Here is a 17,268-nt window from a genome sequence, read left to right on the forward strand (position 1 = left end):
ATGTGTAGTAAAGTGTTTTTACATATTCATATTTTGTGTTGTCTTCTTTTTTCCCCTAGAACTTTTAAGCAGAACTATTAGAGTAGAATTTCAGAAGAATAACTTGTAGTTATCTTTGTCAAAGCATATATGTGGCTTGATTTTCAAAGGACTGGTGGCCTTTTTGCAGGGGTCTGGGTTTCATTAGGTGAAACACCTAGGCATTGACAGGACTTGTTATGGACATGGCTGTGTGGTTGTAGGGAGAGCCTGAATCCTGTCTTTAATCTTGCAAGCTTCAGGGATGCCCTTTGCCTGGTAACCAAGGCTCTTCTTTATTTTTCTTGACCTGGCTGAAATGCAAAGTTTTCATGTGATCGAGGAATGCATGAGACTAACCCAAGCACCTGAAAACTAATGTTAGTCCCATCATCTGACATTTTGGGGACAGTCTTTCCTGGTCCCCATACCAGGGGAGTTCCCAAAGTTATATGCTCCTGGGTCCCTGTTACTGCTTCTGTGTAGTATTGCCTTTTGGGAATATTTGCTTTCCATGCTGGACTCAAAGACCCACAAGGGCTGGGGGCGTGTCTGTGTGATTTACTAGTGTATGCTCCAGCACCTAGCTCAGGTTTATTGGTGCTCAATAAACATCTGTCACTGATAAATGAGGACTTTCCAGAGAACCTGGGTGATGAAAGAGTTGTGAATGATTTTATATGAAGGGATTGTAGGCTTTCAACCAGAAAAAGAAAATATTTGGGGGCATGACAGAAGAAATAAAATATCTGAAAGATAATCAGATGGAAGGAGGAAAAAGCCCTGGAAGCAGCATGATAAGCTAGGAAAAACCAGCCCCCCCACCAAGTGTTGGACAGTTCTGGGACAGCATTTGGGCCTCACCATCTTCTAGTTTCAGGACAAAGAGCCACATGTTCAACTTCTTTTTCTCATCTGTAAGATGAGTATATGAATACTAACCCACAGCTATATTACAAAGATAAGATCCACTCATTTGGTGAAGTGTTTCTCATGAGTAGTTGCTACCAAAATACGAGATGCTATGAGTGGTTATTATTCTTTCTCAGTACAATTCCCAAGTAAAGAACTGAGAAAAATAGACACAAATATGTCACAGGTGTATTTCAACTCAATTAAAATCAGATCTTTCTAACATCTGAGCCATGCAATATGAAAATGGATCATTTTGAGGCAGTATTCAAACTGTATATTCAGAGAAAGCATGCTCTAGGGATGCAGGATGGTGGGCCTTCTATGATTATGTTATAGAGCCAAGTACATGAAACAGTTAAATTGTAAGCACCTACCCAGGACAAATTGTATGTGGACTTTGTTTCTTTGTATGTGTACTTCTCTCTCCTTCATAGAGTCAGCATTCAAAAAGTTGAGTTAATTAGACCAATTAGGCTACAGATATCTAACTCATGTTATTAAAAAATTTTTAAATAGATTTGACCTAATGATGATATATTGTTTTTTGTTTTTTACTTGGCAGATGAAGAATTAGATACATTAGATTAGATACATTAAATATTCTTAAACATAACTTTAAATTTTAAAAGGCATAGTCATGGAAATGGATCACTGGAAGAGTGCTTTGTTTGATTGGGTATATTTCATATTTCAGTTCGGGAAGCAGCACATAGAGAACCTCTTCAGTGACCTACAGGATGGGAGACGCCTCCTAGACCTTCTGGAAGGCCTGACAGGGCAAAAACTGGTACGTGACTTATTTATGAGAAAGTTCACATTAACCTTAGGATAATTTACTAAGAAACCAGAAACTAACTCAGTATAGTTGTTCTAGATCTAGTAAAATTCACTAATTTAATAATTACTCATTTAACTAACAATACAGGACCTATTCCTGAATAAAACAATCTTGTAATCTTATTTTTATTTTGGCATATTCTATCATACACAGAACTAGAAGGTGAAATTTTTCAGTCACGTAATTTATGCTAATTAATAGATATTATTTATTTGTAATGTTTGGTATCTTTGTTATTGAATGTTTTATAAGGCTTTTAGTCATCATGATCTTTTAAGTTTAATTTCATTTTTTATTATGACAAGAACACTTAACTTGAGATATGGAAAATGGGGAGTGCCGGTCAACAGGTATAAAGTTTCAGTTAGGCACAATGAATAAGTTCCAGAGATCTGCTGTACAACATTGTTTCTATAGTTAATAATACAGATCTTCCTTGACTTACCATACAGTTACGTCCCTATAAATCCATCACAGATTGAAAATATCCTAAGTTGAAAATGCATTCAATACACGTAATCTACTGAACTTCATAGTTTAGCCTAGCCTGCCTTAAACATGCTCAGAATGCTTACATTAGCCTACAGTTGGGTAGAATCATCTCACACGAAGCCTATGTTATAACGAAGTGTTGACTATCTCATATAATGTATTGAATGGTATACTGAAAGTGAAAAACAGAATGGTTGTTAAGTGTATCAGTCATTTACTCTCATGATCGCATGGCTGACTTGTAGCTGTGGCCCACTGACCCTGCCCAGCATTATCAGAGTAGAATACTGGATATTGTTAGCCTGGGAAAAGATCCAAATTCAAAATGTGAAGTATGGTTTTTGCTGAATGCATATCACTTTTGCACCATTATAAAGTCAAAAAATCCTAAATCAAACTATCATGTCGGGGACCATCTGTACTTTATTGTGCCCTTAAAAATTTGAGATGCAGGGGCACCTGGGTGGCTCAGTTGTTAAGCGTCTGCCTTCGGCTCAGGTCATGATCCCAGAGTCCTGGGATCAAGCCCCACGTCGGGCTCCCTTCTCGGTGGGAAGCCTGCTTCTCCCTCTCCCTCTGCTTGTGTTCCCTCTCTTGCTGTGTCTCTCTCTGTCAAATAAATAAATAAAATCTTTAAAAAAAAATTTCTTGAGATGTATATCTCTTTTTAGAAGTCAATATGGCAGGCATCATAATGGTAGAGTTTCTAAAACTCCACAACTGGATAAATGAGTTAATCTGCATATTGTCATGCACTGTACAAATGTCAGTTTAGAAATTGTAGGATGAGATAGGATTTTGGGGTTTGAGAGTGAGGGTTAGAAAACCAAAGATTCTTGGGGTTTTGAGCTTCAGTGATGAAAGCAGTTAAGGTAATGTTGACAGAAAAGTTTTCCCTTGGCCCTATTTGGCGTTATATAAGTTTTCTAGGCTCAAGTCTCTTTTATACTTTCCTTAAATGTGTGGAAATTACCTCACTTATCTCCCTTACCAAGAAGTCCTTATGCAATGTTGTTTCTCTTTCCTGGTCATGCAGAAATCCCCAAATGGGCTGTGGAATGAAGAGATGGTAACCAAAATAGCTTCTATTGAGGAAAAGAAAATGCTATCGTTTTTCTTGAGGAGGGGTTGATTCATGCTAAGAAAGTTCTATGACAAGGACAATTAACCCAAAGCCCTTAAGTGTATTATATTAATGCCTTGCAGCCTAAGTTCATTTAAAATAGTCAAACTTTGAAGTGAAATGTATAAATGGTTTCGTTTCTAGTAGATTGTCTCTCTGCCGGGCAGTAAACATTGTTTCAATTTACTTTCAGCCAAAAGAGAAAGGATCCACAAGAGTTCATGCCCTGAACAATGTCAACAAGGCACTGCGTGTCCTGCAGAAAAATAATGTAAGTGAAGACCTGGACAGAGTCTGGATACCATGAGACAGCATGCCTAATGTTTGAGTGAGGGCTTTGGCCCCCAAAGCAGGGAAAGCTTCTTAAGTTCTCTAGTAAATCAAAGTAGTGATCTTTAAGAGTATGTGTTCTGTTTCATGTGGATCTGCTGGTGGCTAATCACATGATTCAGGAAGCAAATGTATGCAGTCACAGAGGGCAGGGAAGGGCATGAGTCAGACCTGATAGGGCACGCTGTGTTGTTTGCAGATTTTACTTGATGCACTTACATTTGGGAGACAGATTAAGTCCTGTGGTGACCCTCAGTTTCCTAGAGAAGTGTTCTGTACAACAAATGGCTTTTAGTTGGCTGAATCTTTTTTTTTTTATGTATCAAGTGTGCAGACATGATGATGATAAAGTTTGTTTGAATTAAGGCCGCATTTATTAGACACCACATCCAAGTATGAAAGTTACACAGAACAATCGCTATTTCAACTCACAGAACTGCAAATTTGCTTCCTATTGCTAGGTTTGATTTAGTTGAACAAGATGAAAATATATGTATGGTATTAGAAAGTCAACAATTATACCTAAATAAGTATGTAGATGAAAGAAGTTCTGGTCTCATTAGAGTGACTTTGAGATTTCTCACCAACTTCCTACAATCTTTCTAATTGACCAATACATTTACCAGGCACTTAGTACCTCCCTAATTACATTACATCTCTCTTTCAAGGATAAATTCAAATAAATTGCTTGCATACTCTTACAATAACCATCATCAGTGATAGATGAGTCATGATGTGTCCTCCCCCAAATGTTGTTCAGCTCATCTGGTACAGAGAAGGCATCACATGGGAAATGATAGTGAAGGCTGTGCAGCATTTGGTTGATTTTATGAATTTAGCGTTATTGTCATATTTAATCTATGAAAATTGCTTTATAGAAACATTATACATTTTTATTATTTCTGAAGTGATTAACTGTATATTTTCAAATTTTCAGGCAGAATTTCAAATTGCAGACAGAATAAGACGGTCTATAAAATGTTTGCCTCAATATTAGTCTGACAGATCCTTTTGAAAGATCAATATCACATAAGTTAAGAATATTGTTTAGAGATATTAGAATTTACATGAAGAAAAATCTTTTTCAGTTCCCCATATTCCATTACAAAATATGAAAGCCAGGAAGACAGCAGAGAATTCAAAGAATTATTGGTTTCAGTCGACTTGATGTAGTTGATCTCTTCCCACCAAGAAAATACCATGTTAAGCAATAGGTTGTTGGATCTCCTCTAAAATAGTAGATTAATGTAGCCATAGATTTTGTTTGGTAAGAGGGTTTTTTTTCACATACTGGTTATTGATTATGAATTTTTGGGTTTCCTGTATATGTTATAATTATTAATTTCACAGTTTTCAATATAAGACTGAAAGAAATTCTGGCAATAAAACAGAGAAACCATAAAAGAAAATCCCTGTGACTTTGAGATAACCAAATATTTCTTAGATGTGAAACCAAAGGCATGATTCAAAAAGAGAAAAATGAACTTCATCAAAATTATGAGTTGTTCATATGTTCTGGATATGAATCCTTCATTTTATGCATTGCAAAGGTATTTTCTGCCTCTGGATTACATTTTACTCAATGATAAACCAAATTCTTCATTCTGGTGCAGTTCATTTTTATAAATGTTCACTTTTATAATTTTGTGTCCTTTTTAAGAAACATTTGCCTGCCCAAAACCATTAGGATATTATATTTTGTTGTCATCTATATAGACTTCTTTGTTCTACCATTTGAATTTAGATCTGTATTTCACCAGGAATTGATTATTGAGTTTGACGAGGAATGAGTTAAGATTCAGGTTCTTTTTTTTCATTTGGAATCTAATTGTCACAACACCATTTATTAAAAAGAATGTTACTTACTCATTGCTCTCTAATACTAGGTATGTCATAAAAATGTCTCAATACAAATGTTCTGTTTTTGGACTTCAATTCACTTCCGCTTTCTCTTTGTTTATACATGCACAAATACCATGCCCTGTGGATTACTGCAGTTTTATAATATATCCTGGTCTCTGGTGAGCTAGGTTCCCCCACTTTTTTCTTGTTCAGTGTTTTCTTGGTTATACTGACCCATTGTATTTCTCTCTTTATTTTACCATCATTTTTTAAATTTCCAAATAAATCCTGTTTGGAATGTGATCAACAGTGAGTTAAATTTATAGATCAGTTTGGGGAGAATTAATACCTTTATACTATTGAGCATTCCAGATTTCTCCTATGATTTTCCTCTATAGTTTATTTATTTTTAAAAATTTTAGGTTTTGCAGAATGAGCAAAAAAATCCAATAGAAAAAATGGGCAGAAAATTTGAACAGGAACTTCACAAAAGAGGCTGTTCAAAAATTGAAGAATAATATAAAAAAGTGTTCAACCTTAGCAGTAATTAGGGAAATTCAAGTTAAAAATGCAATGAGTTACTAATACAAATTCATAAAAATGGCTGAAATTAGAAGGGCTAATAATGCTGAGGGTGAGGATTTGGAATAACCTGAACTCCTAATTGGTGGAAATGTAATTCAGACAACCATTGAAAATAGTTTGGTATTATATACTAAATGCAAAACTGCATAATTCTTATAACCCAACAGTTTTGTTCTGAGGCATATAACTACCATTTCTGTGCGTGTATGTGTGTGTGTTGTGTGTGTGTATATGTGTATGTGGAGAGAGAGAAAGAGAGAGAGAGAGAATGTTCATAGCAGCTTAATTTGTAGTAGCCTAAACTGGAAATGACTGCAGTATATTCACATGATAGCATATTATAAAGCAATGAAAATAAACAAATGATAGCTATATACAATACATGGGATGGATCAATCTCCTGAAAGAGGTTTGAGCAAAAGAAGTGAGACACAAGAGTATACCTACTGTGATTTCTTTTAATTAAATTTCAAAAAACAGGCAAAATTGTTCCATGGGTTTAAAAGTCAGAAGAGTGGTTACATTTTGGAAGGAGTGAAGCAGTAAAATGCACAAGTGAATCTTCTCAGGTGTCGAAAATATTGCGTATTTTGACCTGGTGCTCGTTACATAGGAGCATTTGCTCTGAGAAAATTTTTCAAGGTCTACACTCAAATACACTTTCCTGTATATATGTTATACCTCAATACTTATTTTTAAAAAGGTTTAAGAAACAGAGGAACCTATAAAGGTAAAGTAAACCTAACCTTACAACCTCCCAAATGCCAAACAATGGCCTGTGTATCAATCTGACAATATATCCTGTATTTTCTCATGAAATTGTTTAATGAAATGTGATAAGTGAGTATACAAAATTAGAATATGATTAATGTATATTATAGATCTTTTCTCAGATGGTCGTATTTCTTTCTGAAAATAGGAAACCTTGAGTACCTCCCATTGTTTCAGCAGGCAAAGACACCAGAATGAGGGCTTCAATTTGAGAAGGAGACCTTCAAGAGCAGATTTCCACCCTGCTCCCATCTGAGCAAGGGCCTTAATAGGGAATGGCATAAAACTGAGGTCTCTGTATGAAAGGACAGAATCTCAAGTAAAAAATTTTCAAGTGGAAACCCAAACCAAGAGTGAAATAACCTTTACTTGAAGTAGCCCCAGGCTAAAAGACGCAGAATATAAATGTGCAAAGGTAAATTTATTATCATTTTATACTTCTCCATTGTTTTGTAACAGAAGAAAGTACAAAAGAAATGGAAACGATTCCAAGGAACCGTGTTTATTAGTCTCTGATTATTACCATGAAGAGTAAACACACAATTAAATCAAAGAGAATGTTCAAGAGCAGGATTTTTTCCCTTAAAGATGGGCTTAAGTAGTCTACATTAGATGAAGAAGTGAGCCTGGGGCAGGATATCCATAAAGCTGCATATTAAATAAAATAGTAGATAAGACTATTTCAAATTTCCTTTTAAAAGTCACAGATTCTCAAATTAGAATCCACTATAGAAGGCATCGATTGGAGATTTTGATAAATCATACCTTAAACAATAATGTTAGTATATTTACATTCAGCACATTATTTCCTGAGTGTCTCCTATGTGTTCAGTTGTGTTCTAGGGGGTAGGAGCACTATGGTCATTTATCAGAACAGACACAACCCTTTATGTCATAGAGTTTACGGTCACATACCAGGGGACATTAAACATTTAGAATGTAGTGATAGCTAAGTGAACGAATAAGAGATAAACAGAATAGGAGGTGTGGGAAGACCTCTCAGTTAAGCTGTGATATAGCTAAAGCCTGGAAGGAAGAGAGGGAGTGAGCCATGGGATTCTCTACAGGAAAATGGCCCAAGTAGAGGGATAGAAGGACCTTGAAGAGAAAAAAACAAACAAACATTTGCAAATAGGACTCACTAGGTGGACAGGACTGAGTGTGGAGAAAACACAGGAGAGCAGGGGATCAGAGAGGTAGCAGGGTGGGTGTGGGAGGGGGGCAAACGTGGGAAGACATGGTTAGGCTTTGAACTTTGTGCTGAAGGAGATGGCAATGACTAAAAATAAAGGCGCTACTATAAATTGAACTGCTAATAAAATATGTTCTTTTAAAATTAGAGAAAAAGTTAATAAATAATAACAAAGAGAAATTTACAAGTATTTAAGAGAGTACCATTTTTACCCAGGAAAGTTATAATCAGTAATTAAAACAAAATACAGGGGCACCTGGGTGGTGCAGTCCGTTAAACGTCTGACTCTTGGTTTCAGCTCAGGTCCTGGGCTCAGGTCATGATCTCAGGGTGGTGAGATCAAGCCCTTTGTTGGGCTCTGCGCTCAGCGCAGAATCTCCTTAAGACTCTCTCCCCCTCTCCCTATGCCCCTCTCCCCCGCTCTCTCTCCCTCTCTCCAAAATAAAACACTACATCAAAAACTAATGATGTACTGTATGGTGACTAACATAACATAATAAAAAAATAAAAATAAATAAATACATCTTTAAAAAAATAAAATCAAACAATACAACTTACTGCGTAATAGAAATTCTACTAAAACCACAAAGAAAATTTAATGGAAATATATTTTTTGACATTATAAGCTGCTTTATTTTTCCAAAAATTAGAATGTCTTTGCAATGCCCATGGGTGAAAAATCCCCTACTGATAGAGTGTTCTAGTTGGGTCGAAAGGCTGCTGATAACAAGAGAGGCAGCTAAAGTGAATTATTAGCATAAGGTTAAAGCACAGCCTGGCAAATGCCTGCCAGGGGCACTACACAAAAGGAATGTCTGTGAAGCCCCTTTGTGGGACCCTGCAGCCACCCCCTGAGTTCCCTTGGGCCCCTTGGGTGGAAGGGATCCTGTAAATCTCCCCATTTCTGTCTGGTTTTCTTCACCTCATCCTCTACCCTGGCCATCCCTCATCGAATTCTCTTATCGCCTCACTCCTCACATGCATATAGCTATGGCCTCATATTCCTTGAGGCACAGAGCCAGCCCCTTGTTGGTTTGTCTTCTGGCCTTCCTGGGTACACCATCCCCAGCTGGGCGCTTTCCTGCAGCCTTTGGTTCACTGGCTGGCTTTCCTTCTCCTTTTTGCTTTCCTTCATTCTTCACTCTCTGGGTTTTCTTCTTTTGGCTTTGCCTTGCACTCTGGCTTTCCCTCTTTTGGCTTTGCCACAGTCCCTGGCTTTTCCTTGTCCTTTACAATTTCCTCATTTTCGCCTTTCCCTTGTGATCTGTCTTTCTCTCATTTTCTGACTTTTCCTTATTTCCCAGAGTACAAGCTACTTCTGTTTTTGCCGCATCCCATGGCCATTCTTTGTATTCCCTCTTTCCTTGGTTCTCAGGCATTCCTTCATTTTCATTGCAGAATGTTTCCATGTTGAGGTTGCCTGTCCTGCAGGGATTCTGGACAGGTTCCCCCTCCTTTTGTAGCCCTGCAGAGTGCTGCGGGGCCAACGCAGGCCTGTGCCTCCTGGGGCTCTCCCAAGTCCCAAGTCCCCTGGCCCCTCGCACGCGGCTCCAGGCAGCTCAGGGAGCTGGAGCTGGTTCCTCGTGGGTGATGGCAGTGGACTGGAACCCAGGGTCAGAAGTATATTTTTATTCAGTCTTTAATTCGCCATTGTCATATTTGAACACATTTAGCAGCAAAAAAAAAATATACATATATATATAGAGAGAGAGAGAGGGAGAGAGAGAGAGAAAGAATACGGATAGCATAAACTGTAGATTTAATAACGATTTTCCTCCCATTGATAGTCCAAAGCACAGATGATTCTACAAAATATGTGTGCATTATGTACAAACCTCCTGCCCCATAAAGTTGGATTTGCAGGAAAAGCAATAGTTTATAATTTAATTTAAATTTGCTACATCCAAATCTGAGCTCTCAAACAGTCATTCGGAAAATTCTTTGTCATTATTAGGAATGTTCTTCCCTATCCCTAGGAATGGCCAGAGATCAGTAGACCTATGTGGTGCCTTTCATAGGCAGGGGAAAAGCCATTCATCTTCAGTCCACTGAAGTATCCACTGATAGATTCACCACCGAAGTGCAAGTCTTCTTGTGAAGCCAAGTGTCTTATTAACAGTTCCGCTATGAAACAGAAAGCCTGCAAAGACAAAGCTGAAGAGACTGTAATGAAGGGAATAGATACAGAAATGTGAGGAGAGTTAAAGGAACTAACAATGAATGGTGAAGCATGCAGGGACTAGCATGAGTTAATAGCCTTTATTCCTAAACCTAAAGAGATGAAAGGGAGAGAGCTGTTACCTTCAACCAATGAAAGCTCCAACCTTGTGAGAGGGGCCACTGGCCAGCAACTGTGACATACGTATCTAAAAAATGAAGTTACTCTCAAATCTTGGCCTGCTGGGGGAGTTGGAAGATCGATACCTTGGTCTCTCTATCCAATCTTCCAATATCCTGTCAACGCCATTCATTGCTTAAGCTCAACTGGAAGCCAGAAGGTGAGAGGTCCTAGGTGATAAAGTCATTTTATACTAGATGAGTCATCTAATACACAGAAGGGGTGAAGAACTGGGGAGGGGGCAGAGAATAACCAGCATTCCAAATATCTCTATTTTCTGGTCAGATGGAGACTTGAGATTATCTATACCGAAAGTCTTAATGTTGGCTAGGGTCCAACCACGCTGCATGTATCAGGAAGCCATTCACTTTTGAAAGCATACCACCTCTATTTGCTGACAGGGAGCAGAGATGGTTTCTGGCTAATTTTGGAACCAGCCAATATCATATCCCTTCCCCATGCTTCTGGGGAACATCAGAGCCAGAAAAGGAAAACAGACTATGAGTTCTTTCTTATTTCTGCTCTGCTGTACAAACTTACCAAAGGCATAGGAGAAGATAAATACATAAAAAAATATTCCTTCCCTATGTACAAATATGGCTAATATATTAGGATGCAGTGAGAGTATTGTTAAGTACGTAAAAAGAAGAGCTTGTAAAGTATATACTCTGATAATAATAATGTAATATTAGAAATTAATAATACTTTTAAAAATTCAATTTGATTAATTTAAAATGTTTTGTATAAGGAATCAAGAGTATAAATCCACATTTGTGTAGGAAAAAGCATTCCATGAGAAATGGCCTAGGTTTTACTCAGAGGTTCAATTTGTGTCTTTGCTTTTATTTTCATTAAAAAAAAGATAAAATAAATTAATTCAAGATTTCAACCATAAATGTTACAAAAAGAAAAAAAATGCCCTAAGGAAAGTAGAAAATAAAAGATAAATGAAGAAATAAATAAGTCAGAAAGAAGTAGTAAAATAATAAAATAGACTAATCTCATAAATTTAATCAGGAAAAGGAGGGGGGAAAGCAAATATATGCAATTTAAACACAGAAAGAAAATATTAAGCACAAGTTTAAGAGATACAGAAACCAAAAATGGAATCTACACAGAAATATATGTTGGTAATAAAAAAGCAATTAAATTAGATGATGTTCTATTTAAAATAATAAATTATGAGAATTAACATAATGGAATATAGACTACCTTAATCAATAGCCAAGAGAAGTTAAGAAATCATAAAATTAAACAAAACCAATCTTTCACAAAGGATTCTGAGTCTAATGGCACCAGAGGTAAGTTTGTCCAAACTTTAAGAAATTGACAATTGCTGATAGAAAATCATTAGGGGCATCACAGTTCTACAAATCTATCCACACCCCTAAGTTTTAAAATCACTTGAAAAAAGTTAGCCCTCCCTGTTGTTAAAGGGGTATTAGAAGCTTCCCTTTTGAAAGGCTACTTTGTGGGAGTTTCAAAATCTTAGGTCAAGTCCATTTTGTTTTCTCCTTCCTTCTTAGGATCTTGTCCACTTTGGCCTATTCCTCTGCCATAAATGACCCATTTTAGCACATTTCCTTGTTCTCAACTAGCAACTCAATTTGCCTCCATGCCTCAGTTTCCTTTCCTTTCTCTGTCCTGACGTCTAATTTGCTATCCTCACTCAAATGCCACTCACAGCTTAGCTCTGTAGAGCTCAGACACCACATTTATGTTCTAATTTGCATTCTCTGTAGTGGCTATTTTAGCATGAAGTTATTTCTGCTATCAATAATTTATTTTCAAAACCACTTATTGAGAATAAAGTACTTCCAAGTGCAGTGATACCTTTATTACAATATTTGCTGAGAGCAAAGCTCATTTGTAATAAAGTTGGCCGTGGTTTAAAAAAGCAAACAAAAGAAAGTACAAAATCCTGTGAAATAGAGGCTGACTGTACCGAGTGGTTAAGCTTATCTTCACACCAGCTCAAGATATAAAACATAGCCACAGCTTGCATTTCCTTGCTACTTGTTGAAGTTAGATAAAGCAAATCACGGGTAACAGAAACATCTCTCATATTGCCATTCTACCATTCCTTTCCCCTTCTCCAGTTTTGTTTGTGACAGTCTCCATCAGACATTGTGAATTCAGTTCTGCGGGTCTTTAACCATATTGTCTCTCAAATGAAAAGAAACATTTGATGGGTCATTTTAATTTGTTTATTGATAGATTTTTTCCCCCTTAGATATAAGTAAGTTCCAGTCAGTGAGTTTCCTCTACCAGAGATTTGACATTTTCATCACTTTATGTCAAATTGAATAATGAATGATTTTTTCCACTGTTAAAAGAATTTAGCCATTAAAAATCTGGTAGGAAGATTTAACTGTCCATCGTATTTTAAACTGCCCTCTGGATACATCATGGTACCTGTCTTCCATTAATTGGCTAAATTCCAGTTTGTTTCCTCTTCTTCCGTCCCAAGATTTCCATGTGTTGTTGTTTTTTTTAAGATTATTTATTTATTTATTCGAAAGAGAAAGAGACAGAGAGAGAGAGTGAGAGAGCAGGAAGGAGCAGAGGGAGAGGGACAAGCAGGGGCTTGATCCTAGGACCCTGAGATCGTGACCTGAGCCAAAACCAAGAGACAGACACTTGACCAACTGAGCTACCCAGGCACCCCCAAGATTTCCATGTTTACATTTTATGAATCTCAATGCCTCTTTGAAGTCATAGAATACACTCCATCATTATTTTAAAGATTCATACAAGAAATGTAGTGTTGTAATACATCCTGGGTATATAGTATACCAGGACTTGCTGATTTAATATGATTTAATATTAGCTGACACAGTTGTAGATCTCATACTTATGTTCTGTACACCACTCTCATCAACTGTCTATGACAAAGCAGCAAATTTTTACCAAGTAACTTCAAATGTATAAGTAGTACATATGTGAAGTAGCACAAAACAAATAAGATCATTTTTATACATTTAAACCACAAATCCAAAGTGAGTATTTAAAAGCCTAGGTTGAGGGGCGCCTGGGTGGCTCAGTCGTTAAGCGTCTGCCTTCGGCTCAGGTCATGATCCCGGGATCCCGGGATCGAGCCCCACATCGGGCACCCTGCTCCGCGGGAGGCCTGCTTCTCCCTCTCCACTCCCTCTGCCTGTGTTCCCTCTCTAGCTGTCTCTCTCTGTGTCAAATAAATAAATAAAATCTTTAAAAAAAATAAAAAAAAAAAAAATAAAAGCCTAGGTTGAAATTTCAAACGTCAGCTATGTTCATATATTCACTTAATCACATCATTGAAAATTGTCGCTGAATTAGATTGAATGGTTGTCAAATGTCACTGATCTGAAAAATGACATAGCATTCACTCTTCCTGGCATATGATCTTAGATAAAGAGGGTTCTAAAGTGTTCTTTAAAACTAGTATTTTATGTGTTCTTTAAGTATTCAGAGACTTAAATAGCCATATAATACATATTTTGGAGTATGTCAGAACATAATATCTTTGACTGAATATAAACTGCTTCCATTTATTACTCATAAAATCCAGTGTTCAGATATAAATTCCAAATTTTAAGTTAATTTATGTTAGACAAGTATTAGTTCTTACACTGAATTTTCAGTCCATGCAATAGGACTTTACTATGTCTGCACCTTATATATGTTCATTCTGAGGATCCAGAAGAAGTATATCCTTTTAACCCTGTCACTTACTAACTCTGGGATTTTTGCCAAATGATTCCATGACTTAAGTTCCACTTCATCATCCCTGAAATGTACTAATAGAAATGGTTGTACTTATTTCAGAATATTCTTTTATGGAATATAGAAATTATACACAAACATATACTGTAATATTTAAATTCATTTTCAGATGCAATGGGAAATTACTACTCTTAGAAATGAAGCTAATTCTCATTTAAAATAATTTCATAAGGTGAGTTGGTTATCCTCCCCCCGATCAGTGCATTTCTTGCATCAAGGTAATATAGTATTTTTTCTTGCATATTAAACTCAAAATTGAGGTAGCCATCTATTATAGTGAATGTTAGTCATGTAACTTAAAAGTTTTCGGGGTTACTATTGCCAAATTTTCCCCTTGAAATCAGTATACATGGCTCAAGGTTAGAAAGCTATGGCTGTATTGGGTTCTGGTTTCAGTAAAGTAGCATTCTATATTCTATATTGCTGGGTGTAAGATATATATAGTATTTGTAAAAATTCAAATATTATTATAGTATTAATAATATTACACTGAAAGTATATACATCTTTTATTCTATGTTGTGAAATTATTACTGAGGACAGAGTTCATTTTCTCAAATGATGCCTTCTAGTATATAATATTCCATATATGAAATTGTGCTGAGTTGAGCTATAGGAGCTACTTTGCCAGAAAGTTCAGTCCTGCATTTTATGATCAATGAAACTACCTGCATTGAAACCTCTGGTTTGATATATTTGTTTTAATTTTCTTTTACCCCTTTAATGTTTCTATTTTCTTAACATTATGGAGTTTTTAAAACTTAGCTGCTTCAAATCTTTATTGCCAAAGAGGCAGTGTATAAGCAAGTAAAAACACGGTTCCGTTAAAAAGAACTACCTTGTGACAAGTGATTGTAATCGTAAAAAAATCCAAAATATAGAGAAATTTGAACTTATTTCACTAGTCCTTAGGCAATTTGATAGAACAGTCCATTTTTTAGTCTGTCTCCTTCTTTACTATTTAACATGTGGCATATGGTAGATGGTGAAAAATTTTAACAAATGACTAAGTATGTAAAGCTTAATCATTGAAAGTAGGGATAGTATCTTCACAGCAAGCATTGGACCTAGAACTAAGTCTTAGGATGCATTCTAGGTCAAAATGTGCTTTTAAAAGGTGGGTATTAAGGAGGGCATGTGATGTGTTGAGCACTGGGTGTTATATGCAACTAATGAATCACTGAACACGACATCAAAAACTAATGATGTACTATATGGTGGCTAATTGAACTTAAGAAAAAAGAAAAAAAGAAAACATAAAATGCATCAGTGAAAAATAAATAAATAAAATTGCACTTTAAAAGTTTCTGCCAATTTTCATACCATTAAAAAAATAAAAATAAAAAAAGGTGTTTTCTAGTATAAACTTCTTTATTTGTATAAAATTTTAAAAAATTCTTTTTTGGAAGATAGATACATGAGAGGAAATAAAGACAACCTGCTAAGTGGAGAGCCAAATCCACAAAAGCCAATGCAGCCCACCCTTTAGGTTGTGTATACTGAACTATTCGTCATTGAATTATGAAAGATATGCATCTCTCAAGGGAAAAAAATAAGTATGATTTATGTCTATAGGTCTTAAAATTTTACATAAATTTTAAACACAGTATAACAGCACATGCTGTAGAAACAGCAAAACTACTTTGGTTTTCCTGCATTTTTTGATCATTTAAATGCATTATATTTGGAAGGATTACATAAATACTTGAGGAATTTCTCTTGAATATGGAGAAGTCTCTTTAGCTTGACTACACAATGGCAGATGTTTTATGAAAAGGGCCTCACACATTTTAAAAGCAAATCCTAGTTGTCTAGAATGTTGGAATGAAATTCTCAGTTATAAGCAATTTATTTGAGAGAAATGTATGGGTATAAAAAACAAATAAATAGAAGGTAGAAGTATCTGCATGAGGTTGAAGTATCAGGAAGGATCTTTATATAATAAATTCCAATGCATGATAGTTTCTTAACTGTTAGTCACTGTTTAAGATTCTGGTTAAGGAAATCTACCCAAACTTTTAAGGATGACATTCCATGGTTCCTTTTGAAGTCTTGTCATTCTTTGTGAAGTCATAAGATTCAATTTGCAGCATTTTTTGGTTAAACTCACATACTTAGACTGATGAGGAAAATGATGGCTTACCTTTGTCTCCTACCCCATCCCTAATTCCAAAAATGCTCAGATTGTATTCTGCATATCAAGGAACTGAAGTCACTTCTTAGGATAAATCTTGAAATCTGAAATGTCTTAAAGAACCACATCCTTTGAAGCCCATGTGAGGGACGTCCGAACCCTAACCTCATTTCATTTGGCTGAATGATACAGGATGGTTCCCATGTTGAATGAGATATAATTCTACAACTTCCAAGTTAGAACTGCAAATGCTTACATGATTCACAAACGAAAACTGGGAAAGTTTATCCATTTCCCTGCTCCCACAAAAGTTTAAAAAGCCTGAAAAAATTCTTTAGAATTTTGTCATAGGAATATTATTCCCTTGCTGTTATTCATCTTTTTTCTTCCTTCTGCTCTGCCCTAAGAACTTCCATTTCCATTATTTGACCTGGCTATCATGATTATTTTTATGTCAAATGTTCCTCATTCTAAAGTCACTGTGTAGCATTTCACATTTGATGTGCTATTCGTCTTTCTCTAAAGCTAATTAAAAATAATATAAACTGGCCCAGGTCAGTAATCTCCTTTCACTAAATCATCATATATCAGATTTGCTTTAAAACTTAGGGTTTTCTTCAGTATTTTTAAATCTTAAATATATCAATATAATATATAGAAATCCTTTTACTATAACCACCATGGGATATATAAATTTGGCTTGTAGAAAATATTATTGACGGGGCGCCTGGGTGGCTCAGTCGTTAAGCGTCTGCCTTCGGCTCAGGTCATGATCCCAGGGTCCTGGGATCGAGCCCCACATCGGGCTCCCTGCTCCACGGGAGGCCTGCTTCTCCCTCTCCCACTCCCCCAGCTTGTGTTCCCTCTCTCGCTGTGTCTCTCTCTGTCACAAAATAAATAAAATCTTCAAAAAAAAAAATATTATT

The 17,268-nt window shown here is 36.1% G+C and overlaps 1 protein-coding gene across 9 annotated transcripts in view; it reads left to right on the plus strand.

Moving 5' to 3' along the window:
* Positions 1-17,268, plus strand: part of DMD (dystrophin) — a 2,185,421-nt gene that overhangs the window by 499,635 nt on the left and 1,668,518 nt on the right. For all 9 annotated transcript variants that reach the window (XM_078064107.1, XM_078064109.1, XM_078064106.1 and 6 more), the window contains exons 3-4: positions 1,628-1,720; positions 3,580-3,657. In XM_078064107.1, coding sequence (XP_077920233.1) covers positions 1,628-1,720; positions 3,580-3,657 — 171 coding nt within the window. The remainder of the gene's footprint in view (positions 1-1,627; positions 1,721-3,579; positions 3,658-17,268) is intronic.

Source organism: Halichoerus grypus, chromosome X (assembly GCF_964656455.1).
Source record: "Halichoerus grypus chromosome X, mHalGry1.hap1.1, whole genome shotgun sequence".
Taxonomy (NCBI): Eukaryota; Metazoa; Chordata; class Mammalia; order Carnivora; family Phocidae; genus Halichoerus; species Halichoerus grypus.